The 21993-nt window shown below is 45.2% G+C and overlaps 1 protein-coding gene across 3 annotated transcripts in view; it reads left to right on the forward strand.

Annotated features, from left to right (window-relative positions):
* Positions 1-21993, forward strand: part of DIXDC1 (DIX domain containing 1) — a 64273-nt gene that overhangs the window by 15421 nt on the left and 26859 nt on the right. For all 3 annotated transcript variants that reach the window (XM_073320858.1, XM_073320857.1, XM_073320859.1), the window contains exons 2-5: positions 10014-10143; positions 11086-11211; positions 13898-14147; positions 15714-15821. In XM_073320858.1, the coding sequence (XP_073176959.1) occupies positions 10014-10143; positions 11086-11211; positions 13898-14147; positions 15714-15821 (614 nt within the window). The remainder of the gene's footprint in view (positions 1-10013; positions 10144-11085; positions 11212-13897; positions 14148-15713; positions 15822-21993) is intronic.

The raw sequence follows: 21993 nt of genomic DNA on the forward strand, positions 1-21993 counted from the left end.
AACTGGGGACCATTGTTTGAGATTAGTTTACTGATCTGAAGCAACAATTTAGCTGAAGACCATACAAACTGGAAGGCAGGCATGAAAATCCTGTTGAGTATGCCCAGTGCTCTGTGTTCAGGCATAAAAAGGGAAGGAGCCAAGGCTAGTTCAACATTCAGGCTTTATTCCTTCCTCCACATGTATTGTTTTCTCTCGTCAAATCATTCCTGAAAGTAGAGTTCTGTAAGTTCCTAGACATAATCATTCTAAAGCACCCCTATTGGGAAGCTATTATCATCACACTCGGGAAATAGTGTGGTATAAGGGGTTGGCTACGTCGCTTCTCCCAGTGGTTTGAACCTTTTGGGTCTTCAAAACTGGGCCAGAAATCACATGGAGAACAGTTTTTGCAGTTCTGGCTAGAATTCCAGCAGAACCCCCGGATGATATTTCTCTCCATATCTCAGCAAGTCAGCTAAAAGCACTTCTCCAAACACTCCAGAATTTTAAAAATGCCCACGTTCAATTCCAAATATGGGTGATGGTTCAGATAGTTCTTTTTGATTCTGACCTGATTCACCACTCGCTTGGATGCTACGTCAAGATTTTTGATGCACCTTTGTCTTTTACAGCTCATGCACTATCTCTGCCTCCTTATCTGTGCAAAATTGCACTAATGCCTCCTTTCCAGACAGTGCAGCCATGACTGAGGAATTCTGTGTGTTTGGGACAGGCCTTATACTGAATAAGAAAGAATTTACACTGGCCCAAACGTTGTTTTGAAAGAAATTGAATGTCAGGCTTTGAAGTGAACGTTTTATGAATGAGCAGCCTTGGCTGTAACATACCCCACATAGACAAGCTGGACTCACTCAGGCCCATAGTATCCTGGGTTTCATTACATGGAGGCCAGATCCAGGCTGCTCCTGTTTATTTGGCAGCCTGAATCAGACCCAGGGATCTCTTTCCAGGATGGATCATTTTATGCTGGTCTGGAGGGTAACATTGTTCTATTTGTTTATGGGGTTTTATTCTCTGCTTCTACAAAGACCTAGTCAAAACAAAACCAACAGAAACTCAAAGTGGAAGAACATGGGAGATTACAGAGATCATCTAATTAAGATAATGTCAGAGAGCTTAGAAACCATGCAAGGCCTTAAACACATTACCTCCTGATGCAATTAGGTTGGCCTTTGAGCTTCATTGCTGCAGACACTTGGCTCAGGGCTCTGAACATCCAGGACACTGAATTACTTTAATATTGAAACCAGCCCCACAGCATAAGGGCAGTGGGCACAGAATGCTTCTTACTGATCTCACTAGACTTGTTCTGTGAGCCGTGTTCATAAGATGTAAAGGAAAAGCAGAGGAAAGACTGTGAGACCTGTTACCATCCCAGATTGAACCCCCAAGCCCAGCCATGGGGAGAGATTCAGACACTTGAGACCTTTTCTGTCACCAAATAAATTTGGAAATAAGGAAGAAGTACCTTTTCCCGGAAGCAGATGAAGATGGCAGTGAGGGTCCATGGGGAAGAGGTCGCAAGAAGTTCAGAACCCAAGAAAAGTCAGGGATTTGTTATATCAACTGTGCTGTCTACTGAAAGCAGAAGAGGCTGGATGAACTTCAAAACAAGCAGCCCCCAAACCTCTGAGAGAGTTTTGAAAGTTTCAAGGGAGTTATCCCTGTACTATCCCATGCAAGTGGGACTCTAAAAAGGGGTAAAATAAAGGGCAGACTAGTACATGGAGGCACAGTAACCTGCCCTTAAAGCATGATGTTTTGTTTACTGCCAGGCAGACATGGCTGACTCCCCACTGATACTGTGCTAGAAAGGAGAGGGAATTGAGCCCTAAGTGGCAGATGGTAAGTTACACTGGGCTGATGAGAATGCCTAGAGCAACTAATGCCAAGAGCAATGCCTCGAGCATCATGGGAGATGTCACGCTACAAGTGCTAGTTATTTCTCTTCTCTCTCAACTGGGGAAAGGGGCAAACCAGCCAGTTAAGTACCAGGTACAATCCTAATTCAGTACAAGCCCTATATAACTTATGTATTTCATTTTGAGACTGAGATGGGAGAAGCAGGAGGGGAATATTAATGCTGCTGATGCTGTTATGCTTTCCTTCTTTCCACCTGCAGGCTGAGTCATGTGACATTGGGAAGAGATGGTGTTGGGTATTTTCCCCTTCTATCACACCCTCCTTTCCAGGATGTTCACACGTTTTAGCATGGTGGGGATTAATATCCCTCTTTTACAGACAGGGAAAAAAAATGGACAGAGAGTAAGTGACATGCCCAAAGTCACACATCATTTCTGTAACAAGGAATAGAACCCAGGAGTCTTGACTCCACAAGCTGACACACTCTGTCCCTCATATGTATCTAAACTGTGTTATGTAAATATTAACACATAATGGGGCATGTGGTTTTTGAGAGAGTCACTTGCCTTTGGCATGTAATGAGGCATAAGTTTGAAGTTCAGAAAGGAAGTAAACAACACATCTGTTGTGAGTTCTCTCTCACATGCCTTAGCTATTCCCACCAATCTCTTGTATCTTATCTACTCTTTACCTTTCTCTCCTTGTCACTGGTGACAATCAGTATCATCTGGATATCATCTTTGACTTCTTGCGCTCTCTTCCCCTGCACATCTAGCCCATATCCAAATCTTGCTGCTTCTTCCTTGATAATATGTTCATGATCCAGCTCTTTCTCTTTGTCTAGACAGCTGAAACGTTTGTCCAAGTCGTCTTCATATCCCACCTTGATTACTGCAACCTTCTGTCTCCTGATTCCGTAGCACTCACACTGTCCTCCATCCCCACAGTCTACTGCGATCATTTTCCTTGCTTGTCTCTCTGATCTTGTCACTCCCCTCTTTGAATCCTTCTCGGAGCTCCTCCTGCTTCACTGCATCAAGTTCACGTTTCTGGTCCTCGCTTTCAGGATCCTTCCCAGCTCTACTCCTTCCTGCTTGTTTGCCCATGGGTTCTACCATGTCAACCCTGCCATCTCCGCTCTGCTATCAGTGCCTGCCTCATTCACCTCTTTATCAGTGCCTCATAAAACAGTCTCTGCACCTTCATCCACACTGCTGCTTACATATGGAAGACCCTCCCTGAACCAGTCTGTAGGGCTGCTCTACTGTCAGCTCTCTCTTCAAGACATACTTCTGCTGTGACTCTCCCAAAATATATCAGCCAGTTAATGACTGCTTGAGGGGCAGATGAGGATAGTTGACTCTTACTTCATTATTTATAATGAAAAAAGCAAATATGTACACAATTCTATATATTCTATTGTATTCCTCTCCCCTCACCCTTTGTATGTCACTTGTCTCCTTAAATTATAAATTATATTGTCTTCCTGTGTGTTTCTACAGTGCCTAGCCCAATGGGGCCTGAATCTTGACTGCACTCTCCAGACTACTGCAACAGAAGTATTAGATAATACTAATCAACCGTTAAGTGCCTCCAGTGCCTTAGAAGAGGCGCTCACCCTAAAGGGGTGTTTTTTGCACTGAAAAATGGTTATAGCTCCCTGTTACTGGAAGCAAAATAGTTCCTGGGGTGAGTAGTCCTGAGCAAAGGCTGTCCCATCATCAGTTGGGTCTGAGCCACCTCCTCAGTCCTGGGTACTTTGTAATTAAGATAGCAAAACTGCACACCTAGAAATATTGTACAGTTATGATCCTGCCCCTATCAGTGCTGTGCTCAATGGAGAACTTTGAGCGTTCCCAGCTGTGATTCACCCGCAGAAGGAGCTACGTGTGTCTACAACAGCAGATGGCCCCAGGGTCCATTCCTTCAAACTCTGGCCCTGTCCTGAAAGATCTTTTAGGGACATCCATAGTGATCTAAACATAAGAGAAAAACGCTGCCTGGGAGCTTCAGCAATCTGGGCCCCAGGCAGCTCCAGGTAAGGCAGCTACTTTCCCATTCACAGAGCTCAGGTAAAGTAGGCCCCCTTTTGGAACACAAAGCCGTGTTAATTTAAATAGGATTAATCTTAACCCCTTTGCAATCCTAATAATCTGTGCTCTGTATAGTAAATCTTTGGGCTGAGGGTGCTGTGTTATTCCTAAAAAAAAAAATCCTCACTTCTGAGAGAAATTCAGATTGAGGTGTGGGACCAGAACCTATTCCTGCCCCACGGAGCCCAGGATATGGCTGGACCAATACTTCGGTTAAACAGCCTGTTAGTGACAGAAGTTGGGCAAGCTGTTGAGCAGTAACTGGTTCAAGGGTGAGTTCTTCAGGAAAAGAAGGAGGCTGGGGTGGCTAGATCAATAGCTGTTACCTCTCAGAACACTTTGGGATGCAGCCATGAGCCAGACCTGATTATAAGACAGCAAGGGGAAGCTCCAGGGATTTGTTAAATCCTGTGCTGTTTGGAAGCATCTGTAGTTGGTAGGAGCCAGCAGCATAATGGTGTCACAGGAGCCAGTGTAATAGACCCTGTGGAAGCTTCCTCTTCAACTCAAAGAGCAAAGGTTCAACATTAGAATAGGTTAGGGTCTGAGCAGCTGTCAGGGCTATGGGCCTGAGCGGGCAGGGAAGTATATGGGCTTCTCCAGTCCAGGCCTGGGGGCCCTCTTTCTGCCTCCTCTACCAGACCTGGAGCTTCTTTCCTTGTCCCTGGCCTGGGCTTCTCTCTCTGTCTGTGCTGCTCCCATACTTAGGACACCTTAATACTATTTATTAGTATTGAAGTAGCACATACAGGGCCGTGGTCCAGATCGGGCCCCCATTGTGATAGGTGCTGCACAAATACAGAGTAAAAGATGATCCCTGTCCCAGAATTCTTACAGTCGAATAAAGACGTGACACCACAAGTGGATGTAACAAACAATCACAAGGTATGAGGAAGGGGGGATGAGGGAAACAGGAATGGCTGTTCTATTCTTTCCATCTTCTCTCTTTCCCACCAGGCATGGGTGTCTTTTGCTGCATCAGTCACTCCTCTTTCAGGCTGATCAGTTCTTCTCACTCAGATTTGTGGTCTGTCAGGAGACACAACACAGAAGGTGAAGTATAGGAGGAATGGGGTAGAAAGATGTTTTAATACCACCTTGTGCCGCCTGGATTCTGAGCTGCTCTGGGGGCCAGTGGGGACCCATTATAAATTTGAGCAGCCCCATAGGCAGCGCAGAATTCTTTGACCACTCCCCATCCCATGCCCAACATACCCCCATACCGGGACTGCAGGAAAACATTGCAGAGTAGAATGTACATTGGCCCTACACTGCTCCTGCACTTTGAGAATTCCTCTGGTGTGATATATGCCATCATGTGCCAGCAATGCCCCTCTGCCATGTACATTGGCCAAACCGGACAATCTCTACGCAAAAGAATAAATGGACACAAATCAGACGTCAAGAATGATAACATACAAAAACCAGTTGGAGAACACATCAACCTCCCTGGACACTCAATTACAGACCTAAAAGTCGCAATTCTTCAACAAAAAAACGTCAAGAACAGACTCCAACGAGAAACAGCAGAACTGGAATTAATCTGCAAACTGGACACCATTAAATTAGGCTTGAATAAAGACTGGGAGTGGATGAGTTATTACACTAACTAAAAGCTATTTCCCCATGCTAATTTCCCCCCTACTGTTACTCATACCTTCTTGTCAACTGTTAGAAATTGGCCATCCTAATTATCACTACAAAAGTTTTTTTCTCCTGCTGATAATAGCCCACCTTAATCGACTGGTCTTGTAAGAGCTGGTATGGCAACCCCCATTTTTTCATGTTCTCTGTGTGTGTATCTATCTATCTATCTATCTATCTATCTATCTATCTATCTATCTATCTATCTATCTTCCTACTGTATTTTCCACTACATGCATCTGATGAAGTGGGCTTTAGCCCACGAAAGCTTTTGCTCAAATAAATTGGTTAGTCTCTAAAGTGCCACAAGTCCTCCTCGTTCTTTCTCTGGGCTATTGTGGCTCCTTCATGCCACCAGAGCAATTTAAAGAAGCTGTATTGAGGTTCAAAATCTTGTCCAGTGTCTGCAGCCTAAGTGCCTGAGAAATGCTGATCAGGGACTGACGACCAGTGTTGCAGAGACAGCCAGTTCTTGAGAAATGGAAGAAGCGAGGGTAAGAGAGGGGAGCCCTGGATGTTCAGCAAGCAAAAGGCTGAAGCAGAAGAGAGAACACCCTGACTCGGTGGATATTAATTTAAAGAAGCTAAATGTAATACAGGGAATTTTGACAGCATTGGCTTAATGAGGCTGCTAGACCCTGATGCCCACTATGCTAGTGAGGTCTGTTGAGTGATTGTGATTCTCCAGAATAAAAGAATAGTGGATAATTTTTAGATCTTAAATATCCTTTGCACAGATGAAAACTATTAATTAGCACTATGGAAAAATCTTCCCTAGAGAGAGGCTGGGAAAAGGGACAGACTGCAGACTCCAGCTTCCCTTTTTTATTGCCCACAGCTGTATCCAGAGTTCAGATATTGTTACTAATCTTGGCTAATTATCCCAAGATGAAACTTTTCAGTGTCTTTTGCAGGAATTTCCATACAGACCTAAAACAAGTAGGGGAAAATGTGGACCACTAAGGGAACAAGGAAACATGACTAGTTACATTCCCAGATAGGGTGAGTTCTATAAATAATCAGAAAGAGGAAGTAAAACATTACATTTGTGGGAAGAATTATAAAGCACACATTGTCTTTCCAATAAGTACAGACATTTTTTATATTGAGTATCATTTCATACCTAGTACATACCTGCATCACATTGTGAGAAATCTGCCTGTCAGCATTTCTAACATGCTCATCACTATACAAACTGGACACTAACATTTTCAAAAGTAGCCATCGTCTTTTCTGCTAATTAAACTTAGTGCTATAGCATTATGGATAGAATTATTCTCCAGAGAAAACTCTTTTTTTTGTGATTGCCAGTTGATACATGATGCTAACAGAAGCTTACCAAACAAATTCCTGAGCAGTTAACTCCTGGAAGAACCTCAGACAGACAAAGAGACTCCAAATTATCCCCAACCTGTTTTTCAGATGTTTGGGTACAGAAGAATGCAGAGAAAATGTCAAAAGTTGTGCAGTGAATTTCATGACCTGTTCCCGATTTTTCATGACCTGTTCCCTGATCCCGGAACAAGTGTAACTCTTTGTACCTTCAAGAACTGAATGGAGAAAAATACAGAAGTCGGATCTGATCTCATTGAGAGATATGGTGCAGGAAGTGTTTTTTTTTGTCCTGAAGGATGAAATCTGCTGTGTAGAAATGCTTGTTTCCATTTGCAGAATACATCCTCACAAAATTTGCTCTCCTTTTTTCATTTACTAGAATATGGACACGTGGAGTTCTCTGTCTGGAATAAAGGGCTTTTGGTTTTGTCCCTTAGTGCATTTAACACCACTCTGCAATTTTTAGGTCATTAAACTTTCATGTCTGTTTTTCTCTTGGGAAATTCAGTCACCTGTTCATCTCAGCTGCCAGAAATAACAGGCTGCCGCTTGGGCTTTTAGCTTTGCAGAAATCAGAGTATCTCTGGAGTCCTGCACTAAACTAATTAGCTGGTAGATTTTTCTGGACACATAATAAGCTATGGATGAAATAACCAACAGTCTGAACTGCGCCAGGAAAATCTTATGCTCTGAATGGGGAAAAAATACTAAACATGCTAATTAAATGAAAGTCTGCAGTATTGTAGCAGTAACAACTGTGAAATCCTTCCCTTTGTAATAGTGACATCACTATTGCACAGGCACAAAAAGTTGTCTTTTTGGAGAGGATCATTTAAAGTGTAAATTTACAGGGCTTTAAAAGTGATTTTCTAATTACGATACTAATTATTCCATACCAGTAAAAATGCCTACCCAAAAATAGTTATTTTTATTTTGTGTGCAAAGAATGGGAGAAAACAAAGGGAAAAGTATTAAATTGTTAATCATAAGGCTGTATTTTTATATAATTTATTTCCTTTGTGTGAAAAAGGAGTTGCTTATAGGGAAAAGACCCACAGAATCTAATAGAATATGGCAACCTTTCTAGAGTATTTTGAACCATCCTATAGAATTTAGTAGAGAATTTTACCCCTAAGGTAGATTCCTATAGGATGGTTAATAAAAAAATGTGTAAAAAGGAGATGATTCTCTTTCATTTTATAGGTTTTTGAAATATTTTCTATGTAACCCTGTTCAATCTCTATGGAACCTTATTGAATTGTATAGGACTTTTCCATAAGGGTGCTGTAGCTGTTTCAGCGGGTAACAGATGGCTCTGTAAATAAACATCTCTCTCTTCCACTGATAATTACTTGAATAAATTAAAGCTTCACTGAATCTTTGTGTAATAGAAGGTTTGAGTTCTGGTCTGTCCTTGAAATTAAATTGTGTTGTGTGGCTGGATCCTGGTGTAAAGTCCCAGGCCCCTCCTTTCTTGGGACCAGGCACTTCTGTCTAATTTAGGTCACATAGGAACTCAACTCCTCCTTGCACTTTAGCAGGGGTAGTTATTACTATTGACCTGAAAACCAATGCGGGATCATCCTCTTGTACCTATTGTATGAGTGGGAGAGAAGCCAGGACTATGCTTGTTATATTTATGCTTCATGGTTCGTGTTCCCGTTCAGTGGAAGCTGGTGATATTTTCAACTGGGCAGGCGAAATTGATAGCTACTGGTACTTTCAGAACTAATTTACGCTAGATGAGTTAGAGCGCTGACTATTCTGGACTCTAAGCAGGGGAGGCAAAATCCACTCCAGCAAGCTTGCATTAGTCTCATGTGTCTCCCAAAGTCTAGACTTCCCACTCAGCACTTCCACTTTTGTTTTTTACAACAAATTGAGCAGCCGCCCCCAAGTGTGCCTCTCACACCATGCTCCATACTTATCTGCTGAGTGAGCAGAACCAATTGAACATAAGTGTCCGGGCACCTTTCTGAGCAGACAGACTGAGCTGTGTTGTGTTTAAAGTTGGATTTCCCTTGTCAGGATGATTACAAGTGGTTTTGTTATCAAAATGTGACTTTGTGGCAGGGTGTAGAAGCATAAATGATGACTGATATTGCTGAGATAATGTGGAATGGAGACTTAAAACCCGCCGCAGCTGCAGAATAATGGGAAGCTTAGTGAAAAGGGAGGTAATCCCATAAAGGGATAAATCTGATTACACTCCACGTGCTGCACAAGCCCTTGTCCCAAAGGAATTCCCGTTTCACCAGGGCTTCTACTAGCCACTAACGTCTCATGTAAAGTATAGGAATGAAAAAGTGAACCCCTTACACATGCACATGGGACTGCTTTTGCATATCAGCCCCTGACACCAGATGACTACTTAGGGAGCTCAAAAACCTGGTTCTCCATTATCTGTTGCCTCCTGCTGTCAGTTACACCTGTGCAAAGACAATGTAGAAGACTACCCAGTTAGAGTGGTAGTGTTCTTCACACAGTTTGCGCTTTCTTGCACTGATGTAAATGATGACACAAGGTGCAAGGGTGTGGAAAGTTGAGCCCAAGAGTGTCAGGACCATATACCAAAGTGAAATTGGCCCATTATCAAATCCAATCATTTCCTTAACTATTAGTGTAATTCACTGAAAATTACACTGGTTATTTTAACTGTCAACTAAGCTATATTTCTTTATTTTTTAAATATCTGAAAGAAAGTAATTTTTGGTTTTTAACATTTTATGAGTGAATTAATGCTGGGAATAAAAATGAGGGACTGGCAGTAGTTGCTTTGAACCAGATATACTGCAGCCTCAGGCAGGTTCAATGCAAGCTTCCTTCTAAGCTGTGCTGATACCTCTCGGTCCTGACCTGCAGTTCTTCCTGCTGTTCCAGTTCTGGGTTGTACCGAGCTACTCCAAACAGAACGCTGGTTTTGTTTTGTGAACCAGTGTCAGGTAGGTGGTAGGATGAAACCCATTTGTACTTGTGATCTAAGCGAACATACGGTTGAGTGAAAGGTAAGAGTTGTGCAACTACTTCCTAAAACAACAGTGACTTGCAAAATTTTGTTTTCTTTTCTGTTTACAGCATCAACTACAGGCGTACGTGGCCTGGGTGAATTCCCAGCTGAAGAAGAAGCCAGCAATAAAGCCAGTGCAGGACCTGAGGCAGGATCTCCGAGATGGGGTCATCCTGGCCACTCTCATTGAAATTGTAGGTCAGTAACACCAAGTGGCTCTATTGCTCCTATTGGGGCTGTGGGGTGTTGCGTGGAGGAAGCTCGTCTTGGTGGGGCCCTGCTAGTGGAATGTTTGGAACTGTGTGAGGCTGGCCAGCAGGTCTCGCAGTATCGGAGCAGGGTGGTCATTTTAAGAGGAAGGAAAATTGTGGATCATAAAAGCCAATCTTCCACTGAAGTCCTTATGTGTTAGTTCAATATCACTTGCTAACCTTTGGCTACTGGCCAAGTTCCAGGCCCTTTGAGAACTGCATTCACTTTGTCACCTGACACATGCCAAAACCCGCTAGCATGGCCATGATAACTGCCACAAGAGGAGCTGAGCTGTTTTAAGGGAGCCATGAAAGGATTTCCCATATCGATGAATGGCATCAGGGACCCAGAGGGGTGTATGGGCTAAGGTGGGACTAGTATGTGTCTTCTTAACTTCATTTGAATGTATGACCCGAGTCTCATTGTTCGGTATCTCTGCCTAATGTGGACAGCCCTGCCTGGAGTTTACTTGTAGGTGTTAATGGATCAGATTCCTGTCTGTCGGAGTTAATCTCTTTGCTAAGACACAGATATTTACAAGAAAGAAATAATAGGACTGAGCAGAAATGGTTCTAGAAGCTGATGCTGTCCTTTGCTGAGACTATGCTATGCAGTGCAGTGTATCTGCACAGAAGGGACATGTGCTGACTCAAGAAGATACAAGGAATAATGAATTATCCACAGAAAGCACCTTCACAGGCAGTGCTACGGATTTATTTTGCCATTAGACACCTCATGAGCAGGGAGAAGTCACACATATGGCTCCCTTATTCTTCCCAACATAACAGCTGCTGAATCCTACATTCCTTGCACCTGTAACCGTTCCAGTGCCAGTCAGCACCAAGCAGGTCCATTCCTCTCTATAATTAGGCTGTTTGATTTTCCCAGCCGGTGAGAAGCTGAATGGCATTGAGGTCAGTCCCACCAGCCAGCAGGAAATGAGAGAAAATGTAGAGAAAGTCCTGCAATTCGTGGCATCAAAAAAGATACGTATGCACCAAACTTCAGCGAAAGGTAAGTGCTCCCCAATGACAGTGTCACCATGATCCTTAGCTATATATGTGAGAACTGGATGCTTTGTTGTTTTGCGTCCTACAGATAATTTATTTCCAGGCCAGTTTCTCTTGTTGCTACAGCCCAGTAACATGTTTAGTTTTCAGTTGAATGGCACTAAATTCTTGGTTGCTTTGGTAACAGTACCAAACAGGAGCAGCTAGCAGTCCAGGGCAAGAAATACATAATAGTATTAACAAAAAGAAAAGGAGTACTTGTGGTACCTTAGAGACTAACAAATTTATTTGAACATTAGCTTTCGTGAGCTACAGCTCACTTCATCGGAATGCATCTGATGCAGTGAGCTGTAGCTCACGAAAGCTTATGCTCCAATAAATTTGTTAGTCTCTAAGGTGCCACAAGTACTCCTTTTCTTTTTGCAAATACAGACTAACACGGCTGCTACTCTGAAACCTGTCATAATAATATTTAAGAAGAAGAAGAAATGCCCCCTCTCCTCTGAGTGGTCAGAGGACCAAACAAGTGGTATAATTGAGAACACAGACGTGGAAACCTTAATTGAATGGACATAAATAAATTGTTATTGGGCTGTTGCCTTCTGTGGTGGGAACAAGATAATTCCAGACCACTGGAAATCAGTGGTATTGTTTCCCATGCTTGGCAAACTCTGTTTCCCAGCATTTCCTGTCATAAGAGGAACAGAACATGTGGTGGGAAAGAGACACAAGGAGCAAAAACATGCACTTTCTGCCTCTTACTGTGGCATCATTTAGTCACAGACAGCACATGGTTGGAGGAAAACAGTCCCCTATTCTTGCTGGTTGTTGAGTGTACTGTTTGCTCCTCCTGGGGCACTGGGTGAGATGCAGTGCCCAGTGACTCAAACTGGAATCGTGGAGCATCTGACCTTTCCTGTTGTTATCAGGAGGAGAAGAGCACAGCCCTGGGGGTTACAAGCCTCAGCTGGGTAGCCTTTGTGTATTCAGAGTACACAGTAAGTGCTCCATGCCAGCAGCATGGCTACCAGCAGACTGGAGTCTGTGCTATTTTTTCCCATTCAGTGAGGCATTACATGCCAGTTCGCCCCATTTCACTGACTCTATAAGCTGTTGCTAATACTGATAAAACCTTGTCTATACACACTGTAAACAAATATATCAACAGGCCCAGCCCAGGCAGGTCTCTCGAGGCCGCTTAACTCAGTGATCTGAATTTGCTTTCTTGTATCCAGGTTGGTAGCAGGGAAGTAAAGCATGAGCATCCAGAGTTTGGTAGGGCACAAATGAGAGCAGAGTAAGCTCTAAAGATTGAAATCCAGGGCTGGTGGTCCGCATCCCTTCTGGTTTTCCTAGAAAAAATGTCACATCCCATGTCTGGCCTGTTCTAGTCTCCTTTGGCCATTCTCGGTGACAGGACTTTGTTGAGAGCTTTGTGTAAGGGCTCTGAAGTTGGACATGTTATGAAGCAATCAGAGGAATGTAGGGCAGGAGGGGACATCAAGAGGTCATTTAGTCCATCCCCCCCAGATTGAGGCAGGATTAACATATCAAAGCTACTGTGCAGAGTAAGGTATGGGCGCAGGACTCTGGGACACAGGAACCCCTGAGTTCTAATCATAGCTCTGACACTGACTCGCTCTGTGACTTTGGACAAGTCATTTCCCCTCTCTGCCTCAGAGCCTCTGTGAGTGACATTGATTAATTACCTTTATGATCTATTTTAACAGAATGTTTATTTTGGCTCCATCCCATCCTCCAAAAGTAAAATTTAACCACACTTCAGGCATCCAGTCCCTCCCCAAAAGTCTGGGGCTGGGATTTTCAAAGCTGCCTACAGGATTGGATGCCCAGTTCCCATTAGACTTAATGGCCACTGCGTGTCCAAATCCATTGGGTGGCTTAGAAAAATCCCTCTACCGCCCCAGAAAAAGAATGGATGGTCTTTGGAGCGAGCCCTGAAGGTCATCAGATTTGGTCTGTTTTGTACACTGAGGTAAAGTGCATAGTGATGAGGATTGATTAGTTAATGATTACTAGATGTTATTGTTGCAGAAATCCATTCTTGCTCAGCGCCCTCCTCTTTCCTATTAAAAATGTGAATGCAAATTCCATGGGCCAGTTGGAGTCATCACTGGGACAGTGGTGATTTCAGTGACTGTGACACCTTTGTAGTGATCTTTCAGTAACACTGTCACACATAGGCTGGACTATTTGTTGAAAATAATCCCATACAGAAGTCCCAAATATGCCCAAAGCAGATAAAATTCTGTCCTGTAGGTGGCAGTGACTGATTTTACTTCAGGCTGCTTCATACAAAACAAATTCTGTGGAGCACTGGAATGATAACTCATTCCTAATGACAGGTTTCAGAGTAGCAGCCGTGTTAGTCTGTATCCGCAAAAAAAAAAGGAGTACTTGTGGTGCCTTAGAGACTAACAAATTTATTTGAGCATAAGCTTTCGTGAGCTACAGCTCACTGCATCCGATGAAGTTAGCTGTAGCTCACGAAAGCTTGTGCTCAAATAAATTTGTTAGTCTCTAAGGTGCCACAAGTACTCCTTTTCAGTCCTAATTGTTCAGTCCCTTTCTTTTGGAATGCTCCTGTTGAGTTTAATTACATTCACACATGTTGGTCAGACAAGAACCTGCTGAGCCCCATTGCCCTGAGGTTTGATTGTATTTTGCAGATATCGTTGATGGGAACCTGAAATCCATCATGAGGCTGATCCTTGCCTTAGCTGCTCATTTTAAACCTGGCTCGGGTAGAACAGCCATTCAAAGACCAGCCAGCACGGTGGGGAAGAGCCTTTCGGCATCATCAGCCAGTCACAGGCCTCATTCAGCGGCCGCAGTGGCCCAGGGTGCCGTGGCTGCTCTGGCAGATGTTCGTCAGGATGTCTCACGCTCAGGACGTGATGTTTTCCGGCACAGACAGAGGTACTGGGTACTCCTATCTAGTCTCATTGGAATGAGTGTGAATGTTGATGCTAAGTCTTAGTCCTCGGGGCAGGTAAAGGGGGCATCTCCCTACAGGACAGATAAAGAGGTGTCTGCCTCTCTATTATGAATTCATACATTGCTTGTTGACCTGAACCCAGGCCACCTTTTGCTGTAATCTTATTGGAGCTCACAAACAGTCTACGGTAGGACTGCATTAGCACCTGGATGGGATACCTCTATGGCTATGTCTTCACTGACAAAAAGGTGTGTTTTTACCATGGGATAACTAACGTGCGTGTAAAAACAGTGGAGGTAAGGCACTGTAGTTTTACCATAAGGGAAGCCACGTGAGGCCAGCCACGGACAGGTGGTACAGTGCTGACCTCGCCTAGCCACCTTGCAGTAAACACGACAGTGCCTTGCCTTCACCTAGGATTGTACAGCACGATAACTAGCACACATTTATTATCTCGCTTTGAAAGAAAAGAAAAGAAAACACCTTTGACAAAGGGCATGGCTACACTGGAAACTTCAAAGCACTGTCATGGGAGCACTCCCTCGGCAGCGCTTTGAAGTGCGAGTGCGGTCGTGCGTGAGCGCTGGGAGAGAGCTCTCCCAGTGCTCCTGGTAATCCGCCTCCACGAGGGGATTAGCTCCGAGCACTTGGAGTGCAGATCCCAGCGCTGGGAGCCTGTTTACACTAGCGCTTTAAAGCGCTCTGACTTGCTGCGCTCAGGGGGGGTGATTTTTCACACCCCTGAGCCAGCAAGTTAGAGCGGTATAAAATGTAAGTGTAGCCAAGCCCAAAGCCTAAGAGCTCTGCTACATCCTTCCCTTTGCATCAGTACTGAGCACAATGCCGCTGCATGGCAAAAGGAGGTGCTGTGGCTTCTGGAGGTGCTGTCTTTCAAGTGAGACATAAAACCAAGGCACTGACCATTTGTGGAATTTAGAGATTCTGGGCGCACTTTTTGTAAAAGTCAGGGTGCTAACCCTGTTGTCCAATTCCATTATGCCTCCCTACATTCCTGTTGCCGTCTCACATTATGCCAAGCAGTGGAAATTGTTGTAATGTTGCTGAGTGCTGTTTATCAGCTGCTGTGTCCTACAGTGCTATAGGGTTTGGCGTTTTATTATTCTTCTGAAGGACTTGGGCAAGTGTTCCTCTTTAGGATGGTCAGCCCTTGTAGTACTAGCAGAAGCTAGCCTTTTCCCCATTCCCTTCTTCCCTTCTCTCTCCAAAGCTCTGCTGCTACACATAGGAGTTTGGAAGCATTTAACAGGTAACACACTGTTCCCCTCCCCTGCCATATCACAGGTAGATGGGAAAGGGTTTCCTGTCTCACACTTTCTAGAGCAGAAATTAGATTTTCTCATTCATAAGAGGCCCGTAGGATTGCTGCCTTCTCCTCCTTCCCTTTATTTCATCAGCCCCCATTCTGCCCTTCCTGTCCCCCAAGAATGTATATCATTACGTTCAGATAATAAATTTAAAAAAAAATCACAAGGATTTCTGCCCCTGCTCTGTGAAGCTGTTATTCATTATGTCATTTTTATCTTCAGAAACAGCAGCATAGACGAAGAGATTGAGAATCCTTACTGGAGTGTCCGAGAACTGGTGCAGCAGTATGAGGGACAGCAGAGCGTGCCCTCAGAGTCTTGCTCCTCCAGGTAACAGACATGCCCACTGCAGAGATGTGTCCCCTCACAGCCTGGCAGAGTCTGTCTCCTGCCCACCCCACATCTGGCCTCCTTGCAGCACAGCCCCCTGCCTACCCTATAGATGTGCTCCCCTCACAGCCCAGTCTCTGACTAGTTTTAGGAATAAGAAAAATTTCATACACTGAGATTTCCCAGTTGAGCTGGAACATGAAACACCAGCTATCAGTGAGTGACATTTCATTGACTCCCTTGATCTTGCAGACTCTCCCACAGGTAAGATTTGTCTCATCCACGAGACAGTATGGCGAGGTGGTGTGAGCACAAGGCTAGGAGGTGGGAACTCCTGAACTGTAATTCTGGCTCAGTGAGAACAGAGGGAATAGGAGTAGGAAACATCAAACCAGACGGTTTGCTGGGAGATTGAGAGAAGCTGAGAGGATGAATCACAATGGTTCCTTCGGGGCTTGGAATCTATGACTCTGTGAATGAGACTGAGGTTATCGCTACAATACAGTTTACATTGGAGTTATGATGCTTAGGGGTTTGAATAAGTCACCCCCCAAGTGATGTAAATGATGTCAACCTCCGCGCCGGCATAGATCGCGCGGGAGAGCTTCTCTGCCGACATAGCCACCACTTCTCGCGGCGGATGGAGTAATTCAGTGGATGGGAGAGCTCGCTCCCCTCGGCATAGCGTTGCTGCAGCAGAGCAGCTGCGCGGCTGTAAGCTCTGTAGTGAAGCCACTGCTTGAGAGTAGTGGAGGAGCAGAATGATCCCAAGGCTGAAGAGACGGGAACTCTGCTCCAGCAAATGACCGAGGAGCCATCCAGGCCTGTGAGGGAAGAAGGGGACACAGCAACCAGTGCAAGAGGAATGGATATTCTACAAGCTGATACCATCTATTCCTGGGGGAATTCTGCACCACTGCATGTGCACAGAATTCGTGTCCCCCACAGGTTTCTTTCCTTCCCTGCAGAAAAGTGACTTTCTGACAGGGAAGCAAAGGGAAGCTGCAAGAGCAGTCATGCACCCCTCCCTAGCAGCGCAGGTACATCGTTTCAGGCACCTGGAGCAGTCAGCGGAGAGGTAAATCACCACAGGGCTGGGGATATCCCAGCCGGTGGCTCCTACCTTCTGCCAGGATCAGCTGCTAGTCCTGGCTGAGCTGGAGGCGGGAAAGGATGGGGTTTCCTCTTCCCCTGGAAGGAGTGGCTGGGGCTGTGTCAGACCCCCAGAAACCTCCCCCAGCTGCAGGAAGCTCAGCATCCTCCCCTGTTTCCTGCCCCTATCACTCCTCAGCTGTGGCAGGAGGGGTCACTGTACGAGGAGCTGCTCCCCTATCCGCCCAGTTCCCATGCATCCAGACCTCCCATATCCAGACTCCCCCGCCAAACCTCACCCCGTACACCCAGAACCCCCCTCCATACCTGAACCCCATCCCACTGAACCTCAACCCCTGCATCCGGAGCCCCCCTGCAACCAAACCCCCTGCCTCCAGACCCCCACCTCTGCACCCAAACAACCCCGCACTAAGCTCCCTGCACTAAAACCCCCACCCTGATGAGTCCCACCCTCCTGTGTCCCCCTGAGCTCCCACATCCAAACCCCCACCCCACTGATCCCCAACTAAGTTCACCCAGACCCCCCTGAAGTCCCACTCCCCCAGCACTCAGACCCTCTGGCTGAGCCCCAACCACCTTCACCTGGAAGCCTCTAGATCCTGCCTGGTTGAGCCTACCTACCCCACACCAGGCCCATCTGACATAGAGGGGCAGGGCCTCAGGGTATTTCTGGGGCAGGCCCAGCCCTTGTGCTGTGTCAGGGTTGAGTGCAGCCTCACCATTGAGTCCATGTCCCAGGCGAGGGGAGGGGCCGCAGGGTGATGTCCCACCTTCATGCAGCCAGTGGCCTATGCTCCCACTGCCATGCTGGAGCCTCCGCATTTATTTATTGACAAATAAAACTTGCAGAATTTTGCACAATTTTAAAATATTATGTGCAGAATTTTTTATTTTTGCCGCAGAATTTCCTCAGGAGTAATTTGTGTAAGAGACATGAAGGAGAAATGAGCTGAGACTTCCAAACCAAGCAAGCCTGATGCCCTACACCCAGACCTCAGGGCAGGGGAAGTGGGGATTTCAGCAGCAGGCTCAGTTTCAGGAATGTGTTATTTTGTGATTCAGACCCAGAGTCTCTGAAGTGGACGCCGCAGCTGTTCCCACTGTTGTTGTGCCCTCATCCATCACCTTTAACTGCTTTTAGCTGTATAGTTATTTCATTATCCAGCCATCCCCCAACTCCCATGGACCTTCATGTTCAATCAAGTTCAGTGTTTAACTGATTTCTGAAAAATCCCCTGTATCCTGCTGTAGAACATTAAAGTCAGTGTTTACCCCCATCTATACAGCAGGAGTTTTTGCCATTGAAAGTGGGACTTGGATCTTGAGAAATACACCCTTCCTGCTATACCTGCAGCTTTGGCTGGGGACTCGCTAGATCTCACGAGCTAAGCAAAGTTGAGCTGAGGCAACACTTGACTGAGAGGTCTCTAAGGAAAGGGGTTTTGCAGGAAGTGGTATTGGTTAGAACTACAACATGTTTTACCTGGGGCTGAACACACATGAAGGCTGAAGTGTGTGCCACTCACAGAAGTGAGCCTCAGCAGCAAGTGCTGGGAGAACACATCCCTTTGGTTCCTCACATGCTCCACTGACTCCCAGTTGCTCCAGAGCAGATGTCAAAGCCCTAGTCCTAGTCTATGGAGCCCTTAATAGAATGGGACCTGGCTGTGTCAGAGACCCACTCATCCGTAGGCCAGGACCTTCTATGGCAGCTACACTGCACAGAGACAAGGTAGCCAATGAGGAGCTGTACTTTGCAAAGTGCTTTGGTTTTTTTCACAGTTCACCAAGTGTAAGATGATATTTATTATTATTGCTGACAGAAAGTGATGTCACTGAGTAGCTTGTATATTATATAAAACCAGCAAATATTTTCCTGAACAATCTCTATGATCATAAGAGGGAATTTTACAGAACTGAAGATAAAACCATAAAATTAATTGTGCTGCTTTTGAACTAAAATCATTACTTTGTTAATAAAATGTTTGTTTGGAACTTTTGAAATTATGTTGGAATAGAATAACAGGGGGTGCTATGGATCACTACTGAGGTGCATCAGCTGATCTACTTGGGGTCCCGTGGCTGGAATAGCAGGTGCTGCTGTGCATCAAGTTTGGGGTGCGACTGATCTGTTTGGAGGGGCCAGGGCTGGAATGGCAGAGGGTGCTGTGGATCAGGTTTGGGGTGCATTGGCTAATCTTTTTTTGGGGCAGAGCTGGAATGGCAGGGGTTGCTGTGGATCAGGTTTGGGGTGCATTGGCTGATCTTTTTCGGGGGCAGAGCTGGAATGGCAGGGGGTGCTGTGGACCAGGTTTGGGGTGCATTGGCTGATGGGGGGCAGGGCTGGAATGGTAGAGTGTATATCAGTTCAGCATTGAGTGGCATTGGCACAGTCCGTACCTCCGAAAGTAAGACTCTTCTCATTGGTTACTGTCTTTAATAATCACTTTTCTCTGGTTGAGTTAAAGATCTCTAAACTGCCCAGCACTCTTTTGGGTTCTGTTTTCTCCGTCTTGCTCCCTCCTTGCTGTGCAGTTGGATCAGTGGCAGAGGGAGCCCAAAGATTTTACGTTACCTGGTGTGTATATTTCCTAGAGTTCTACTAATCATGCACTACTGGGATGCAGACAGAGTTACTGACAGCTCCACAGGAAATGATCAGAGACTGTATCAAGCTGGAGCTAAAATGCTTTTTAATTGAAGCTGGGAATGTGCTCTGATGTGTAATTAGATTTCAGTCATAACGTCTTGAGAATGGAATATTCTTTGTCCATTACTGTGGATTTGTTCCCTGGCTTTGTACATTCAAAGACATTGGACAGAGACTGTGCTATGTGCATCAGCATTGAGAAACAAGAGACAGGCTGAGAGGGAGTTAGGGGGCAGGGTTCTGTCAGTGTTGTCAAAGGATAAAACCACATAGCTTTTGAGGGCTGCAAAGGAGAGCAAACATGGAAATACTATTGAGTTTTGCATGCAAGGGCCCCCTGGGGAACGGATCCAGGCTGAGGGCTGTTTTGTGTATCCTCCAGCAGTGCCAGAAATAGAACTTGTTCTATGTGTTCAAGAGGGGGGGAGCAGATTATGGCTATTGTAGAAAAGGGCATCTGATGCCGCTAGCCAAAGGCACAGCGATTGCAGACACAGAGGTTGGCTGTTTAATTGCAACAGTAACTGCCAAGTGAGGAAGGATTTATTCCTATCAAGCCTCATCAGAAGTCGGGAGGATGTTGTTCCTGTGATAAGACACCAGGCAGAGGCTAGTGCCTTAGGAGAGAAAAATTGACAGTAGCCAAACTTTGTATGTTTCATTTAGAATTGCAGATCTATGAGAAAAGGGTGTTAGATAATAGGCATGGTGCAGACTTAGCTATGTGTGAACATTTAGTAGGAAGTTTCATGTTGGCCTGGTATTGTTGCGGGTTTATGAATCACCTCAAGAGATATTAGTATTCTGTTACTGGAGCTCAGGGCCCTACTGTCATGAGTCTTGACTCTTATGACCCATTTCTGCCTTTTCTGATTCTCTCAGGTCCTGCATCCCACCTGAGGCAGGGGGCAGGTCCCCTGTTCTGCTCCTTCACCCAGTAAGCTACCACCATGAGGGATTGTGTGTGTCCATGAAGGATTTTGCATTGCTTAATTTACATGAGGGTTTCTAGGAGCCATCACATATGCCCTAGAACCCAGTGGGGCTGTTTGATTTAAAAAAAAAAAGAGAGATGGAATAGAGAACCTGTTAAACTCATTAGCAATTAATCCCCACATTGAGGAGCCCACAACGAGGAGCAAGGGATGTACTTGTTACCCCTACCTCTTGGCCATCCTCCCATATACATCTTCCCCCTTGGCCCCTCCTCCCAATTCACCCTCCTGCTCCTTACGGTCACTTAAGATGATACCCTTCCTCACAACTCTGTGAATAGTCTTGTTAACTTCAGTAGGACTTCACATGGAGTAAGGTGCTACTCAGTGTGAATCTGCCATGTGGCCTATAGTCAGGATTCTATTTTGTTGAGAATAAGCTCTGCCTGCATTCATTCCCGAGCAAATTTGAGTATAGGCAGCATTATCTAGAACATGGAGACTGGTTGTCAGGATTCCTGGGTTCTCTTTTGGGTCTGGAAGGGTATGTGGTCAACTAGTTAAATCTGGGGACTGAGCCTCATGAGATCAGAATTCTTTTTCTGCCTGTGACACTGACTCACTGTGTGACCTTGGACAACTCATTTCGCCTCTTCATGTCCATTTCCCCATCTCTAAACAAGAGAATGATTCTGACTTGCCTCACAAGGGGTGTGTGGCTGAACTCATCCATGTTTGTAAAGCACTTTGAGATCCTCAAGGGGAAGGTGTTAGAGACAGGCAGAACATTATTGTTGTTATCAGTCTGTCTTCCTTGTACTCATTCTGACACTGAATGTCACCCCATCTCATCTTATTGCTCTGTGACATGCTGCATATTTATACCCTGGGGCTCTTCATTGTCAGTCTCTTTAGTTTTAAAATAAATTATTTTGAAAAATGTGAGCAATCTCAGAAGAAGCAAGGAGAAGCCTGCATTCCTGACTGCAGGTGACATCTCCTGGGATGTGGTGGCACCAGTCTCCTGGATGGAAACTCCAGAGGAAAATAAGATGCTCGCTTTCTCTTCCCTATTTGGAGAAGGGACTAAGCCAGTTGGAGCATGGGATCCCCAGAGTTGCCTGGCAAGAGCAAACCACATTTCTTATTAGCGAACTGACTATATTTTTGTAATCACAACATTACCCCCTCCCATCCCATTGCACAATTCCAGTGCAGTGTCCCAGCCTAATACCGGCACATTTCTGGATTTCATAGAATCATAAACTTTAAGGTCAGAAGGGACCATTATGATCATCTAGTCTGACCTCCTGCACAATGTAGGCCACGGAATCTCACCCACCAACTCCTGTAACAACCCCCTAACTTATGTCTGAGCTATTGAAGTCCTCAAATTGTGGTTTAAAGACTTCAAGGTGCAGAGAATCCTCCAACAAGTGACCCATGCCCCACGCTGCAGAGGAAGGCGAAAACT

The sequence above is a fragment of the Lepidochelys kempii genome, chromosome 22 (assembly GCF_965140265.1).
Source record: "Lepidochelys kempii isolate rLepKem1 chromosome 22, rLepKem1.hap2, whole genome shotgun sequence".
Taxonomy (NCBI): Eukaryota; Metazoa; Chordata; order Testudines; family Cheloniidae; genus Lepidochelys; species Lepidochelys kempii.